Source organism: Kryptolebias marmoratus, linkage group LG9 (genome assembly GCF_001649575.2).
Source record: "Kryptolebias marmoratus isolate JLee-2015 linkage group LG9, ASM164957v2, whole genome shotgun sequence".
Lineage (NCBI taxonomy): Eukaryota > Metazoa > Chordata > Actinopteri > Cyprinodontiformes > Rivulidae > Kryptolebias > Kryptolebias marmoratus.
In genome coordinates, this window is record NC_051438.1 from 28687643 (window position 1) to 28702244 (window position 14602).

Genomic DNA, 14602 nt, shown 5'->3' on the forward strand with positions numbered 1-14602 from the left:
ACCTGGACCAATACTTCACTCCACCTGGACCAATACTTCACTCCACCTGGACCAATCCTTCACTCCACCTGGACCAATCCTTCTGTGTTTGTCTGTGTATCTCGCAACTGCCTTTTATTAAAGAAAAGAATTATCTTGTACTGTATTTTATATTGTTTTATCCTTTATTCAAGTTTGCTCGCTGTGGCAACCCCTGAAAAAGGAGCAGCTGAAAGAACTTACTTACTTAAAATATGTAAATAAACTGTATTTAATTGAATTATTCTGATGGAATTGAATGACTCTCTCTATATATAAAATGTTGTATTCATGGCAACATAAAAGGCATTTCCATTTTCTAATAAATAAACTCTAGAGAAATAAAAATGTTTTTTTAAGCATGGGGCTATAAACAATTCATGTAGAAGTTAGTCTGCCTTTCTTCCGTTCTTGTTTTTCCTGTTTGTGCTTTGTCTCCTCCCAAGATCTTTATTTTCAGTAACCTTTTCGACATTCCACCAACAAAAGTCTGCAACCCATGCTGAGATGTAAGATATGCTTGCTATATTTCTATAAATAAAATATCCCATGGTTTTAAACAATTCCCTTTTTAGCTGCAAAAGCAGATGGTGTGGAACTCACCCACTGGTCAATGCCGATGCTGTTCCAGCCCTGCATGATGGGCAGGAAGGAGATGAAAGTTGGAATTACCCAGCAGCCACCAATCATCAAAGCTACTCGCATCGGAGTCATTTTGTTTCGGTAAACCAAAGGCTGGCAGCAGATAGCGTAGTACCTGCAAAGAGATCGATATAAGGATGAACATGTGACCAGCTAAAATAAACAAACAAACAAATAAATAAATAAACCCAACAGATCATCTTTGCATTGCAGACAACAGATTTCAAGCTGTCGTAAGGAGAAATAAGACTGTTTCAACCAATTTTCAGCCAAAATTGATTGTTTGCAGTATTTTTTAAAGTAAAAACAATTATTCTTAAAGTTTGACCTGTCAAAAATGTAAAAATGAAAGCTAAACATAAAATTAAAAGAAAAAAGAAAAAAAAATATGTGAAGTTCAATGCTATGGAGTCAAAGTTCAGAATAATTATGTATACTCTATATTATTATTCTTTGTTTTTCTTTTCTTTTAACTTATCCTCTTTAAAACAAGTATTTGACCACACATTCAACAAAAAATTAACCAAAAAGACAAAATTGAGAACACAAATGAACATTTGGCACATATTTAAAATAACATATCTTTACTTCTTTTTCTTTGATGAGCTTTTTTGTCAAGATAAGCACTTTGGTACTGACATAAATCTGTGAAAACATGCAAACTATGAACAATTTAACACAAGAACTTTGCATATAATAAAAACATTTTGTCTTTTTTTTTATCTAAATCAGTCTGTTATCATAATGTCTGTCTCTTTTTGCCATTTTTATTTCTTCATCTCCTAACCTTTTCTTGTTGTTAATTTACTGCCATTTTTACTATTATATGTATTTTTTTTTTCTCTCTCCCTGATTTCATCATCACTAAAAGTTGCACAGGAAATAAAGGAAAAGCCCAAATGAGCCCAATAACGGCCTTTTAATCTCCTTTTTGGAACCAAAGTCAGTCTGTTGTCAGTTGGCCTCAGTTGGTTGCATCACTGAATGAAACAGGAAGTTTATTTTGTCCGCTGCAGCTTCCCGTCAGTTGTCCTTCAAGACAATAATTAGACCTGCACCAGACTGCTGGAGACAAAAAAGACATTTTCCATGTGGCGCATTGGGAGTGACCCTGATTTTTTTTTTTTTTGGCTTTCTGTGACATCAACACATACAGTTGGATTTGTAATTTTGTGGTCAGTCTGTTGGGTTTTATTATTCCTTCTTTGAACAACTAAAGTTGTCAGTTGCCATGACAACAAGGTTTAAAAGGAAGACCTGATGGTTCTATTTTTTGTTTTTCTCCTTAAAAAAACTAATCACTGCTTTGACAGCAAAGTTTAGATCTAACATCCTTCACTTCTCTATCAAGTGACAATACTTGTTTATAATTTCTGATTTCCAAGTAATCTAATTAAATTTTTTTTTTCTGTGCATAACTATCTTATTTAACGTACAACCAACTAACAACAGAACACACACATCCATGCTGTGAATGTGCTTCGTTACCAGGTTCTGTTGATGTTTTTTGTGCTGAAATAATATCAGACATGGCAGCAGGAATTCACAGCATGATATCCGACACTAATGTCTCAAAGATCATGCTGGGGCTAAACTGCATGAATAAATTTCCAAAGGTGGTAAGAAGGAGAAGGAGTAAAAGAAAATTTAATGAATGATGTTAGAAAGACAGACAGAAAATGGAAGAAAAAATATGAAATGAATATATTGCTACTTAATTATAATTATTTATCCTGAATGCAGGGTTGTTTCCTAGTTCTGTGTTTTTTCTGAGCTTATAAATTATAAATTTTCTGACCTCAAACAAAAAATAAACATGTCTGCAGCTTTTTTAAATCACACTATCTGATCTGGGCTTATTAGAAAAGTAACAACTACCTTGTTCTCTATTTCTTTTAGAGAACAAATACAAAAAAAGCAAACAGCAATGTGATAGGAACCTAAAGGTGTGGTGCAGATCTGGCTGAAAATACATTTTCTCTTTTGGATCAGCGAAGTCCAACAAGATCTATGAGAGAAGTAAATACTAAACTCAAAGTGATCAAGGAATTCATTTATAAACGGCCATTTTTTTCTTAGATTCCAAATTTGGTTACTTACTGCAAATATAAAAGAAGCAGCTTTTGTTTTTTAATTCATCAGGTTTGTGTTAATGCTACACTTCCCCAACATGCTTAAAGCAAAGTATCTTCATCTTTAAAAATATCCATACAAACATGTGATTAAGCATTACAAGTTTTCATGTCTAACTTACAAATATCTTCTTAGCAGTGGATCACTTCATACATTTTGTAACCTTTGCTTTTTTCCTCAGGAGGTTGTCTGAACATAATGCTCTGCTGCAAAAGAATTAAAGCTAATCCAGTTTACGCCATCGTCAGTCACTGTGGATATCTCCCTGCCTCCTCTGCTGTGATCCTACCTCATTACCTACTTGCAGTGCGTGGCATTTCACAGCCATCCGTAATTTGGAGTGCTTGTGTGTACTGTGTGTGGTCTCCGTGTGCTGTGGCATTATGAAAAGGTCAAGAGGGCCTTTTCTATTTGAATTCCCAAAGCAGTTGTGCTGAAAGGTTGCAGATTAATTCTTTAAGTGTGGATGTGGAGGTCTGAGTGACAGAACCCCATCCCCCCCATGTTTTCAATGTAAGGAGGAATTCTTGCATCAAGTCAATACAAATATTCACACACACAAACACACACATTTAGTGATGCCCATGCAAGCAAACCCCAGAAGCTCAAAGACACACAGAGAAGCAATAAATGCAGAAAGAGACACACTTTTACATTCTTCTGCACATTAGCCTGGGTAAGATTAGAAGCAGACATGGCCCAACTGAATGGCAGCATGTCATGACCACGAGCACTTCAAATGGCCTCTGCATCCCTTTGATCTGCAAAACATGGCTTTCTGTTTATTTCTGACATTTTTATTCTGACATTATTTATCTGAGGGCTGCTTTCTGAGACCAGCCAAACCCAAAGTAGATTTTGTTGCATTTAATATTCACATGCAGCTGCAGCACATGTGATTCTCTGCAAACAGACGAGCTGCAGGTTTGGATCCTCAACGCTACGAAATACCACATATACAGAAACATTAAAGTACGATGAAAATAATTTATAATAGCGTAGCTATCTCATTTACCAGGAATTCACTGATCTTTACCGCTCACTGACCAGGAGATACTGCAACTGTTTTAAACTTTTCCATCACTGTTGTGCAAAGCTGTGGAAGATTAGGCTTCATAGGATTTTAAGAAATCCTCTACAGCCCAGCTGCATAACTTTTTTTATCTGATAAGATTTAGGATGTGATATATATCCTTCTAGTATATCTTCTGGACGTGGGTTTAAACTAGCTGTTCTCAAAGCTGGAGTCTGGATTAGAGCTGCGCAATATATATAAAAATTATCATCATCATAATGTCAGTGAGTGCAATATAAATACTGCAAAGGACTGCAATAAATCACAGGTCATTATATTTCAAGTACCATGCAATAATGTTCTGAATGCTAATAATATCAATCCAATGAACTCTCATTGACCTTGAACCCACACCTGGTTTAAATTATAGTGATGATAAGAGAAAGAGAGGAGTGAGAAAAATGTGGGTTTATTGCAATTCATGTCCTCATCGCAATACTAAGCAACAACATCACAAATTGCAAATTTTTCCATTATCGTGCAGCCCTATTCAGAATCCCTTTGTGGGAACACCAAGTCAAACTCATGAGAGCATAGTTTTTGCAATAATTTGTGCAGGATACAGTATGTACTCCAGTGTCACAAATGAATAAAAAGCAGCATAATGGTTATTGAGGTTGTTTGAGATGTCACTACGCAATTGTTTAATTGCCTCATTAGCAATGTTTGCATACTCTATCCAGCAAGTCTACACCAGTCTGTGGTTTTGTGGGTTGGAAGTTGAAATGTTTGAAAACCATAGATTCTCTGAGTCACATTTAATATGTTCAGAAAGGACATATAAGTCTGGAACATGCAAGTGAGCTGGAAAATGAAAGTATCGATGATGCTGTGAGCAAGATTAGACTTGATTGTTGGACGAGGTTCTGCTGGCAGTTTCTGAGCTCCTAATATAAAGATAAATGCTGTGGTGCCAGTTTTATGAGGAAAAAGAATAAATAATGCAGTTGTGTCCAATCCTTGCCCTGGAGGGCCACTATCCTGCATGTTTTAGGTGCTGTGACTCACCTGATCTGATCTGATTAACAGGCTTCTGCAGAACCTGAAGACCTGCTGCAGAGCAGGGAAACATCTAAAACATGCAGGATTGTGGACCTGCAGGACCGAAATTCAACACCACTGATGTAATGCAAATGTTTGCCCACATCTCCAAAACATAGTTTCACAATTCAACGTTAGAAATTGGATCCATCTGACATGACGGCTACAAAGACCCACAAATATCAACACTCGCGGTGTTCTTTGAACAAATCCAAACCATTCAGGAACAAAAGGAAGGAAGAAAGCCATGAAGTAAGAAGAGGTAAACAAGTAAGTGCATTTGTACATTAATATATTTGGATTTTTTTTATAGTTTTTTTATTATTTTACTTTTTTTGTCTTCTTGTATTCATCAGTCTACGTGTTAGCCACTTCAGTAAAGGCATTTATGTTGGAGCATCCTGAATCCAATTCTGTTATTTTTAGTCCTAATTCATTTCTATTCAGATCTTTTTTTATTCTCTGCTCCCTTTAGATGAATGAGAAGTTTTATCCTGCAGCTGCTCACTTGTTTTCTATGCTTTTTGTATTTTCTTCTCTATTTCCTTTGCTTTCAGTCAACATGCCTTTTATTTTCACTTGTGTTGTTTGCCAGTTAAGTTATGCAAGAGGAACAAACCAGAGGCAACAGTCAGTCTTTTCTTTTTGCTTTCAGATTTTCCAAGCCCTGTACACAAGAAGAATCCCAATTTTAAATTCAATTTTCATATTTCCTCAGCCACATTTGTCTCTCTTTTAAAGGACTTAAGCTACCGTTGATGTCTCTTTGGCAAAGAAGTCATTTTGACCAAGAAATAGCTAAATTAAACTTTAATTTTTCTTTGGTACTTTCTTAGGGCTCATTCTGTCTCATGCACTGTGTTTCAAGCTACTAAGTAAATTTAAATGAGTCATTTTTCTTCACTTTTTTTCCCAACTAAAGGAAACAGCTGCCATTCACAGACTAAAAGTATAAAAAAACATGCTGAATAATAATACTTTTATTATAAGTATGTCAGATCTTTGTTAAAAAGGGAGATTTCCAAATTAAGCCTATCTGTAAAGTTTTAACTTTCCTACAATTGTCTGTACAGGTAACTTGGAAATTAAAATCATATTAGTTATAACAGGCAGGGACATGACTGAATGGACTTCTCTGTTTGTCTCGATCAGTGAACACAATCATCGTCTACACTGAGATCTTTTCCAAAGCAAAGTAAAGAGACCAATAAAAAACATCAGAAAACAAAAAGGCTCCTCCACAGTGGCAGCTCCATGCAGTCAGAAGCTTTTCTGCAGAATGTTGAAGCCTTCAGGAGACAAAGTGTCTGCTAGGAAACCTAAAGGTTGTAGGTTAAATCCTCGTCATTTCCTGTCCGCCTTTCAAATAGTTCTCTGTCCGTGTGTGAGTGTTCCTGTGGCACTTTTTTTTTTTTAATCTCTCAAATAAGAGATCCAAGCATTCTGTGGTTCTCTGTGTTTTATTTCTGTCTTTGTTTCTAAACACATTTAATGTAGTGCAGTGTTGATCATGACAAACTTAACGATGACATTATTAATTTAACTAACATTCATTCTATTTTTTAGAGACTGGTTTATATCCTTCATTTATTCTCTCATTGCTTTTTTTCTGTGTTTATGGTTTCCCTCTCGGTGATGCAGTCAACAGATGCTTCCTTTCAAAGATTTATTATAAACTGTTTTCTTTCTTGGTCTGTTTTTTTTTCTTGACTGCGTAGTTTTTATTAATCTGTTTTGTTTGTGATGCTGGAAGCAGCATTCTTCCCCCTCTTTCTTCAAAAGCATAAACATGTTAGAAATGTCTTTTCCACCTGGATTTCACTCACTTGTCACCTGAAGCTTAAACACATCTTGGCTCTTTGTGCTACTATAAGAAGACTGATTTGTTGCTGGCAAAAAACAAAACAGTGAAGTATATTTTCCCATCAAATACTATGAAATAGGTCCTTGTTGACTTAAAGTAAAGAGCAGCAACCTCCTCAAACACAAATGAGATAATAAATGAGTCATGACCAACTGTTTCCTGTTCAGCCTGCAGTGTAAGGAAAATGTATACATTTATGTTTAAAATCTTGATGGGGAAAAGGAGACTCTTTTATCTATAATGCAAGCATGCAACATGTGTGTTAATGGGTCAGAAAACAAATCACTCAAAATGTGCTAAGTTTGTATCTCTTTTAAAATTAGCCTAAAGAAGGACATGTATTACTTTAATGTTCAGAAACAGCAGAAGTAAATGGATGGAAAGCTGTATTTTTGTCTTTTTATGATGTCCTGATAATAGTGGCACCAAAATAGTCTGCAGACTTGATCTCTGAACCTTCTACAAATTAGATCATTTCTCTGCTGTGGATAGGATCTGCTTCTTCATCTTTGCCTTGGTTCAGATTAGAATTGACATGGATAATATGCACCCTAAAATATTTTATCACCTTGTGCTTCAGATTAACACTTTTTCTGAACCATTTTTGCATGTTAATATAAACACAGATCCTTGACCTTGCTTAAAGACATCTATACAGAAAGGAGGGGTATGATTATTTTCTTATTATCGATGTCTTAGCACAAGGTCAAAAATTAAAAATATGTTGAAGGTTAAGATAAATGAGGATGTTTTCTTACTTTCTACGTTTGATTTTCTAATGCTGAGGTAAATAAGTTGGAACAAAAATAAAAGGCTTGATTAACCGACAGCAGGGAGTCTAAAGAAGGTCAAAAAATTATTATAATGATAATAATTCAAAGACGAAGAGCTCTACGTAAGTGGCAGATGTTCATCCAGCAGTCTGTAGTAAACTGACTACTGCTATTCAAACATAATCAGTAATTAATTTAACCTCCCTAAGGTTATAACTCAAAGCAGCAAAAAGTTCAATTCAAATGGACTGCATTTGTACAAAACTGCTCTACTTTTATTGGGACTAGAAGAGCTTTTACACCTCAAGCCTGAATCACTAATTCACACACCGATTAACTAAGAGTCGTAAGAGTCGTAGGACTCTTAATGATCCAGTCACACAAATAAAAAAGGACAAAGTGTTCGTCCCTTTCAGCTGATAACCTATTCCCTGTCCTGAAGGTGGTATCTCACTGGGTTGTGACTTGTTGGCAAATGTCGTTTATGAGTGAGTCTCCAGAATGTCTTACAATGTTCCCGAGGTTCCTAACTTCCTCCTCGGAGTCGCAGAGGTGTGCAGCCCTGTCACTTCACTGTTAAACATGTTCAAACATGTGTGCAACAATTATTCTCTTGAAATAGTTAAAATTATTGGGGATGTCTTCAACAAGAGTATTATTACACCTGCACACCATGACAGAAAACATCCGACACAAACGTCCAGGTCTAAAAAGCCCTCTTATAATAAAGAGGAGTTATTAAAAACTGATCCAAATCTGCCTTTTGTTAATTTCAAACAGGTTCTCCAGCAGATTAAATCACAAATGTCAGGGCAGATGGGCACAAAACAACTAAGGTGGGTAAGATGTGTCGACGAGCTGAGCAGCAGAATAATGTTCGTACAGCTTGCAAAACTGCATTCTTGGCTGTGCACACAAAAATAGGCTGCGACTGTGAAAAAACACTCAGAGATCAGTGAGAACATGACGGAAAATTTGTTTATTTTCTCTCAATTTTGAGTTAGTCTCTAACAGTCACAGTCCAGTGAGATACCACCTTAAATCAAGGCAAAAAAAAAGATGCCAGCTTACCACAAACATTTACATTAATGTATGTAATGTATTAATGAATTAAAACCTCTGACTGTCAAAAAGTAACTCAATACTCTTTTAAAAAGTCACAGCATGGTCCACAAGTGTCTGCTTGGAATATTAAAGTACTTTAAATAAAACAGGGTAAAACAGGTCCCAAAATTCAAGTGTTTCTGGATCTAAACAGGCTGTTAGTTCTTCTGAAGTCTCATTTCCTAATTCTTTGTTGGCCTGTCAGAGTAACAGCGTTTATCTAAGTCGGGCAGATAAATTCCTAAACAAGGAAGACGTTATGGTTCCAAGTGAATGGAATTAAAAGAGATTAGCCAGGAATCCAGAGTTAAATCTGCCGAGGCTCAGTTGAATCTTTATTGCATTTATTTCTGTTGTTCTTCAGTCGGAGTGTTTGCGCGTGAATTTGTACGATATTTTCAGGATCCATTTAAATGTTTATGTCAAACACTTAATCAGGGTTTCGTACCGTTCATCTGGCCCGTAGTGCTTGAGTGACACGTTCATTAACTCGTGGTCTAATCCTCTAGTTTTACACAAGAACTTTTTCTCCTCTCTTTCTGCCAGTCTGTCACGATTCTAACAAACACAAATATGATTTGACTCTGAAATAGCCTGACATCTTGTAATTACAGCTCGATGACTCAGACACCAGACAAAATTAAATGTTGAATCATTTGTTTTAATCACATTTAACAAAATCTAGGATTGGGTAAGCACAGGCTTTTTGAATTCTTATTCTCTGATAAACCAAAGGCTTAGAGATAATAATCATGGCAAATTAAAACTTTTTAAGTTATAGAAAATGTAATAAACAAAACATTAAGGATGAGCATTTTTTTCCACTGTTGTTTTTAAATGTCACAAAAAGCCTTTCCTATTTCTAAGATCATATGGTTGGCCTTTTTTATGACTCAAATGAAAATGATTCACTGCCTTTTGAAATTAAAGGCAGAACAAAAACAACAACAGAATCTAGGAAACGCTCTCAGTTATATCAGTAATATTAAAACTGAGACATGCTCTGATATTTGCACACCAAAGGCTGGAAGAAGCTACAGCTACAAGAAAAACAAAATAATCAGGCAATTATAGTAAGAAAAACAAAAGTACGCTATAGGAGATCTGAGACAATTTACAACGGACACTAGGATGATTGCTTTGCTGTCCGGAATATGAAGGCAGCTGCATATAAAACAGAACACGGCTCCTCCGGCTCGGCCATTAATGAAAAGACCATTTTCTTTAATGCTGCTGAGGTTTGCATCCTTACTTCATCTAAATAAGATTCTTGGGTTGTTCTCGTGGTGTAAAAATGTAAAATGTTGTTGAATAAATTAAAGATCTCATCTGAATCTACCTCTAGTCTGCAGAAACAGAGATAAACCAACAAGAAAACGCTAAGTTTTAGAGATATTATAGGAAGAAAGCTGCACTAAATGCCATAAACTAACCTAGAAATAAATACAATGATAAAGTCTTTACAGTCTTCACTAAAGAAATACAAAACCAGTACAGAAATAAGAAAATTAAACCAGTTTAAAATCATCTATTTGCACACTGGGAGGTCCTTCAATCCACGTATTTGTAAAATTGGACACTTGACTAAATTTCTGAAATCACACGCTTCAACTCTGATATTAAGCATCAATTTTATGTGAGCAATTTAATCAGAAATGCATTAAATTCTAAAATCAAATTTGTTAACATCCTCAGATTCTGAAAGTTCTGAAAAGAAAGAAACTTTCACCTTTTCTTTTCCTTATTATGTTACTTGATTCATTCAGTTATTTCAGTGTGAGATTGAAAGGCTTCATTTTAATTAAATCAAAATCACAGTGCCTTTTTTAAAAAAAAAAAACAAAACTTGATTGTCCCATAACTTAACAAAGAAATAAATAAAAGCACAATTGTAAAAATTTGCAGTGAAACTGAGGTTGAATTTCTGCAGCTTGATTCTGTAATGTTGATTGACTGATTGCAGCTTCTCCTGCTGCGATAATTAGAGATGATAACATTCCTTCAAGGACAACACCGTTTCTAGGTTTTAATTTAGCCAGAATCAAACTGTCATGTTTTCAGATTTCAGGAACAAGCTGTCAAAAAGAGCCATTTTCAGATGCAAGTCAAAAAGCAGACTGATAAACACAATTCATAATAATTTATAGAATAAAACCTTGTTATTGTTAAACAGTTATTGTTCATATTACGGTTAATTAAAAGTACTTCAGTCAACAAACTTCTGTCTGTATGAAGAAAGAAAACAACAAAATGCAAACATGTTGTGCAAAGTTCCTCTTGAGAATGAATAGGAGAAAACCAAAACGTAATTCTTTGGAGATTTCCTCCATTTTGCTTTAAGGCTACGTGCTTTTTGTACCAAGTGGGCACCTGAGTCACTGATCATGCAGCACTTCTCAGTAGACAGATCCTTAACTTAAGCTGCTCTTTCTTCAGTGGCCAAGGGGAGTCTAAATTAATAACTATTATCACGCTTCATGCAGTTTAAATTGTCTCTTGATGCCTTTTTTATTGTAGTTGTTGAAATGAATTTCATCATCCTAGCAGAAGCAGTACAACTAATTTCTTCGGACCACAGTTTTACCTGACTGCTCTACATTCTTTCACTGATGCTTAAAGCAAAGCAACCAAAATGAAAACTGTTGTCTAAATGAAAAACTAACAGGTACATTTCACCTTTTCTTCTTTCTATATTCAAGTCACGCACTCATGTTTTGGCTGAAGACAACTGTATTCAGTGTAGATGTCAGACAAGGTGGTTTGGCTTCTCCACACCTTCCAGCGAGATGCTTCAGTTGTGGCCCTTTGGAACGAGGCAAAAAGGCAGAACCCAAGACTTGCTGCAGAGAATACTTCATACACCAGGCTGGGAACAAATCAGTGTTTCCCTAAAAAATCTGAAGGAGACAGCGAGGTGGAAGGAGCTCTGACTATTGCTTCTGCAACTGGATCCTGGGTAAGCAGGATGAATGGATGGATGGATGGATGGATGGATGGATGGATAAAGGAATAAAACCTTTCAGTCTAAAAAAAGGTTTGGCTCAGTGTAATGTTCACACCAGACATCAAATTGCACCAATTTGTTTGCAAACATCACAGAAAAGCAGAAACACAAATATGAGAAAAACTTGACAGAATTATGTATTAAAAGGAAAACAAATAAACAAACAAAAACCCTGTGAGGGAGGGGTTACAGTCTAACCTGTCCAGAGCGATGCAGCACAGGTGCAGTATAGAAGCGGTGGTCAGAAGAACATCCAGCGATGTCCGAACCAGACAGAACGTCTCACCGTAGATCCAGTTCTGGTCGACCAACTCGATGGCACCAAACGGCATGACCAGCACCGACACCAGCAGGTCGGCAAACGCCAGGGACACGATGAAATAGTTTGTCTTGATTTTCCTGGTGGGAAGAAAATAAAAATTAAACCATCTAGAGTTCGTAAAGTCAGAACCAGCTGGGACATACGCTTATCTGAACACCTACAAAGGTTATTTAATTTTACCAAAACTATTTTTCTGTAAGGACAAAAACAAAAAATTAAAGCAAGCAGGATTAACACAATGTTGAGAGGCTCACAACAATAAAAGCCTCTTTGCTCCAATAAGAACAAACAAATTAACACAAAAAATCAAACGGAAACAACTAGAAATAAGGTTTTTAATTTTTTTTTGACAAACTTTTGACATACATACACACACACACATATATATATATATATATATATATATATATATATATTTAGGAGNAGGTAAATTATTTTAGTTTGGCAGAATATTATTGTTATATTATTATAATTGTTAATGTGGCAATGTATATATATATATATAAATATATATATATATTGCCAAACAACTCCTAAATCATTTGTTTTGGTTACTTTACAATTTTATTTTGTATTTTTTTCAAGATCATTTAATAACGGTAAGTCTTAAAAGCCTTTGAGCAAATTCTTTAAAAAAAATAAATGAGCTTTTAGAAAACAGAGCTCCTTTAACATTCATTTGGATCAACTAGAATTTAAAATGGAATCAAGCTCTTCTCATTTAATTTAGGTGCTCTTTTATCTAAGTGTGAGCAGATTTCTGCAGATTTGGTCCTGCAGCTGCCACGGCTGTAACATCTCTCATTGTGGATCCAAAGAAGCCTTATTCTTTGAAACATTTAAATTCTCAGTAAAATTATTACTCAAAAGATAAATGCAGAAATCAGAGTTCACTCAGGAATCAGAAGTCAAGAAGGACAGAAGGGTAATTTGGGCAAATTCACAGTCTAGAGTTAGGTTTGTTTTCCAACAGCGGCAAAGATAATTAGTTTAATTGTTCTCTGAGCAAAAAACAAAAAATAAAATAAAAAATAACTCTGCGATTGAGACCGAAGAGGAAATATCCATCTTTCTATTGCATAAAGTGAGAAAATAAAGTAAAAAACAGCTGAGAAAAGTTAAAAACACTCCAGGAAAACACAGAAACTTATAAAAAGTAAGTTTTCTTCTGCAAACAAAGACTTCGACAACATAATAAAAAATGTGACTTGATTGTTTTGCTAACAGCCCTCAGAATCCTCATTTCTTTCACGGAGATTCAGGTTTGTTGGGTTCTCTGTGCAGCACAGCTGTCAGAGGAACCATTTAGCTTTTAGCACAAATTATTGCAGAAATAAAAAAGACAAATTCTGCTATAAAAGCTTCCCCAGAATATGTTTCTCTGTGCAGCTGGGGTTGAGCCAGCTGGTAATTCCGAGAAAGGCAGCAGTTAAAAAAGTTGTTCTTTTTGTGATGTATTAGTGAAGGAAACATTTACAGCAAACACACACATTCTGACCAAACGTCACGCTGTAATAAAACACTACACAGTATAATATAAGATAATATATCAGTGATTTGAAAAATGTATTGGGCTATAAACACAACCCACAAAAAAACAAACAAAGAAATAATGAAGACACGTGCTTACTCCAGGGCTGCATCAAATAAATCAAATAAATTGAATCCAGATTTGAATAGAAAAGTTAATTACTTCCAAATTTATGCATTTTCAGATGAAGATTTTTAACTCAAATCTTATAATTATTGATGCAACATCATGCAATCATGTAGTATTTCTCAATTTAAGCTTCAAATCTTTGGTTTTGCTTCTTGTTTTTATGCATCCTGCAGCAGCAGCCTTCAATAATAACATGTCATGGTTGATTTTTCAGCTCAGACACTGTACCACTGACATGCAGACACACTTTATATCACTTTACTGCCACAAAAACACTCAGAAAGGTCCCGTCTGAGGTTTAGTGTGTGCTGAAGAGCAGAGCTGCTGACTCAAAGATGTCTTTTTAGTCAATCAGCTGGAAACTCAGGGACCTAATATTTGTAACAATCCGGAGGATTCAGATTTAGTGATTGAATATTGACAACAATGTGTCAAAATGATGGATTCACTCAGTCAGTTGACCAATTGCTCCTCAACATTCAGCCCATTTGGAACTTTAATCCATAATACAGGATCTTTTTTTTGTTATTAACCACACGCATGAGTCAGCTAACCAGTAAAAGGTTGTTCATTAAAGGGAGTTCTGCGGCTCCTCTCCTGCCTATAAATAGGCTCAGTAAGAGCTTTCCCATCTGCCGGTCTCTAACCCAAACAGTGCCTTCACACAGGCAGTTAGAGACGGAACCAGCCAGCTGTCCATCCGTGGAGCTCATGTAAATCCTGTCGGACATTTACACGCATGTAAAACACGAGCGCACGCATAGCTGCAACGATAGACGAACGCCGTGGACGCACACACACACACACACACGAATGATGGGGATGTGTTTACACACTAAATGCACACGTTGTTTGGTTACACACAGAAAGTGATTCAGAACAGTTTAGAAACCAATAACAAGCCGGGTGGTGAGGCGTTCTGTTTAGTTAGGGTGACATATTGTGTTTGGCCAGAAGGTGCTTTGA

At 35.8% G+C, this 14602-nt stretch overlaps 1 protein-coding gene across 2 annotated transcripts in view; it reads right to left on the reverse strand.

Annotated features, from left to right (window-relative positions):
• Positions 1–14602, reverse strand: part of htr4 (5-hydroxytryptamine receptor 4) — a 141198-nt gene that overhangs the window by 43727 nt on the left and 82869 nt on the right. For both annotated transcript variants that reach the window (XM_037977435.1, XM_017429781.3), the window contains exons 4-5: positions 11853–12053; positions 622–775 (exon numbers count right to left, since the gene is read on the reverse strand). In XM_037977435.1, coding sequence (XP_037833363.1) covers positions 622–775; positions 11853–12053 — 355 coding nt within the window. The remainder of the gene's footprint in view (positions 1–621; positions 776–11852; positions 12054–14602) is intronic.